Source organism: Buceros rhinoceros, unplaced genomic scaffold (assembly GCF_000710305.1).
Source record: "Buceros rhinoceros silvestris isolate BGI_N320 unplaced genomic scaffold, ASM71030v1 scaffold286, whole genome shotgun sequence".
NCBI lineage: Eukaryota > Metazoa > Chordata > Aves > Bucerotiformes > Bucerotidae > Buceros > Buceros rhinoceros.
The window spans coordinates 429-3,151 of record NW_010417876.1 but is presented as its reverse complement, the minus strand read 5'-3'; the positions used below and the strand labels follow the sequence as shown (position 1 = coordinate 3,151).

The window sequence follows — 2,723 nt, the reverse complement described above, 5'->3', positions numbered from 1 at the left end:
CCCCCCAAAGTGAAGATACTTATGGCAGATGCCAGTCTCACAGACAGCATCCACACCCTAAAAGCCAAGGCTCCTTTCAGTTACACTGCTGCAATCTCACGGGTGTCAGCGGTTACTGAAGGAACTGGAACAAGAATTTAGCACCTGACGTTTAAGCTGCAGCAATGAGCAAGCTTCAATATACAGCATGAACGCTCACCATATTTGATTACTATGCGAAAGCAAAACTGCTTGTCATACACATTTGGATTGACGGCTTTAAGAAAACGCTTTTTAAGTTTCATAGTTAGAAGAGAGTGAGGGAAGCTAAGAGCTTAGCAGTTAAAAAATGTGAAGGAAATAGCATAAGACAACATGAGAAAGCAAGAAAGGGAAAACGTTTCTTACCACCAGCAGGATTAGCTGATCTGGATCCTTGATTATGAGGGCAGACCAAAGGACAGGCAAAAAGTGGATTAAAAGACAGCAAGACAATACAGCGTTCAGCGTGCGGTTTATGTTATACACCATACAGACAGATTTATTTACAAATGTGAGACTCCTAAAGCCTCTGCAGATGCGACTTCCCGAGGTTGATCAGCTTTTAGCTAAATGTCAACCAACACACCGAGTCCCAGTTACACCCCAGCCCGGTCTGCAAAACTGCAACACAGTTGTCCACTGTCCTGGCATGGAGAATTTGGTCCTGCGACAATATCACACTTGATTTCATAAGTTACTTCATGCAATGTTTGGCTTAAGGATAAAGATCACATCTGTTTGGGCTAGGCCAGAAAGAAGATTCAGCAAACTAGACCAAAGAAGCAGGTTTAAATATGAACATCCTAAAGCTCTGTAAGACATTCTATGAAAAATTAAGCCCACAATCTTTGAAACCTCTGGATACTCAACTATTCTTTAAAAGACTTCTAAGACTTGTCTCATCTGGTCTGATCATTTTTCACCAAACTAAGTCCAGGAAAAAAGGTCATTTCTGGCTTTGGATCAGTTTTGGGTTCAAAACTGAAGAAACCAATGTACATCAGAATACCAAAGCCCAAATTCCTTCACGACCTCAGTGTAAAGACTTGCATTTGGCCCCATCCTGAATATACTACTTCCCTCTTCAGATCTCCCAGCCTAACGCAATGCTATAAACTGCTGCTCCATCCCTCCAGTATGACAGCGCAAAGCAACGAGAGAATGAACAGAGAAGGGCTTTTGAATAGGGGTACAAAGCAAGACAAGTCCTCAGAACAAACAAGTAAAACCTCACCTTCTCGCCCCCACAAGCCAGAAGGTCTTCAAAACATGAGCGGCTTTCTCGCTCCCTCAATTCCTTCTAAGTTTGAGTGACAAAATTCTCCTCAGATACACATGACAAATATGCAGCAGCACCACACGCATGGCTCCTAGGGGAAAACCATGCCTTGCCAGGAAGCCAGAGAGCGCAGATCTGTCAGGTGAATCAGAGCAGAGCCATCTCCCCCATTATCTACACAAAATAGCTAACGTCCTATTTGAAAATTATGCCAAATCCTATGAATTTTAGACAGCTCACGTTACACATACAGAAATACAGTCATATAAGCAGGAGAAGCTTGGCAGGGCAAGACCCCAGCGCAATAGTCACCTACAGACACAGAGGGTGTCTCAGTGGGATGCAATACAAGTTACTTAGTCCTACACATCACAGCAACATGAAACTCCACTGCACAACTGGTTAAAAAAAAAAACAAGCAACTAAGCACTCAAATTTGGGGCCCTATTTGTCAGTAACAGCACACACTGGCTGAGTGGGGATTCAATTTGTTACACGTCCAAATGTTAAAAGAGGTGAGCCCAATCCTCAGCTGATGCTTCTACAACTCAAGAAGTGTGTTAGTAACTATTTGTTCTGCTCCCCCAGAAATAAAACACTTCTTACGCTGGGACTGGGAAACTACTTTAGCCCGGCTGCGGCCTCGGGTATCAGCAGGCGTTGAGGTGACACTTGTGGCACTGCCAGAGCTCTGTCTCCGTGTACGAATCCGACCTGGAGGAATGCAAAGACAATCAGGCTGTTAATAGGTTTCTTCCAAAGGCAGCAGCAGTGTCTAACAGGATGTTCTATGCTGGCAGAGTTGCTACAATTAAACAGGGAACAAAAGAATTTTACAACAAGAGGCAACATCTTTTATTAGACTGGCTGAGATGCAGGAGGGGGAGTGGAAACAGTCATGGTCCACGACTCCGAAATCATCTTTGCTTTCTGTAATGCTATCAGCCAGTTTAACTAAAAACATATTACCTCCCTACAGCCTTTGCTTCTGTTCTATAGTAGCTTCTTCACAAAGGATCACCAACAAAAACATTCAGTCTCCTAAATGCTGCTTCCTATATCAAATTATTACTTTCTGACAAGGCGATCACTCTTTCAGAGACAGGCATAACACATTCCATCGGTGGGACTTCCAATTAGCAGTTCAGGGCCTTACATCCTGCTCTACACGCGCAGGTTGGCGTGCACTCCTCCGAGAGCCTGTCAATGCAGCCTGACTACGTTTTTATTTCAGGCTCACTGAATTGCCCCAGCTGTTTATAGATTCCTCATATTTATCCTAAGATCAGTGTAACTTTACTTGTAACGGAGAGTTCCATTTAACACAACTGACGTTGTGGAAAACTGATTCTGTGTGCCTGCTCTTTATTTAAATGGAGAATGGATATACAGTCTCAAAGCGTTCTCGGTACTTTTGTTGTCC

The 2,723-nt window shown here is 43.5% G+C and overlaps 1 protein-coding gene across 1 annotated transcript in view; it reads right to left on the bottom strand.

Moving 5' to 3' along the window:
• CLASP1 (cytoplasmic linker associated protein 1) overlaps positions 1 to 2,014 on the bottom strand; it is a gene marked incomplete at its 5' end in the record, with an annotated part of 70,016 nt that extends 68,002 nt beyond the window's left edge. Inside the window, 2 exons of the mRNA XM_010138297.1 lie at positions 388 to 414; positions 1,907 to 2,014. Coding sequence (XP_010136599.1) covers positions 388 to 414; positions 1,907 to 2,014 — 135 coding nt within the window. The remainder of the gene's footprint in view (positions 1 to 387; positions 415 to 1,906) is intronic.
• Positions 2,015 to 2,723: the final 709 nt, after the last annotated feature.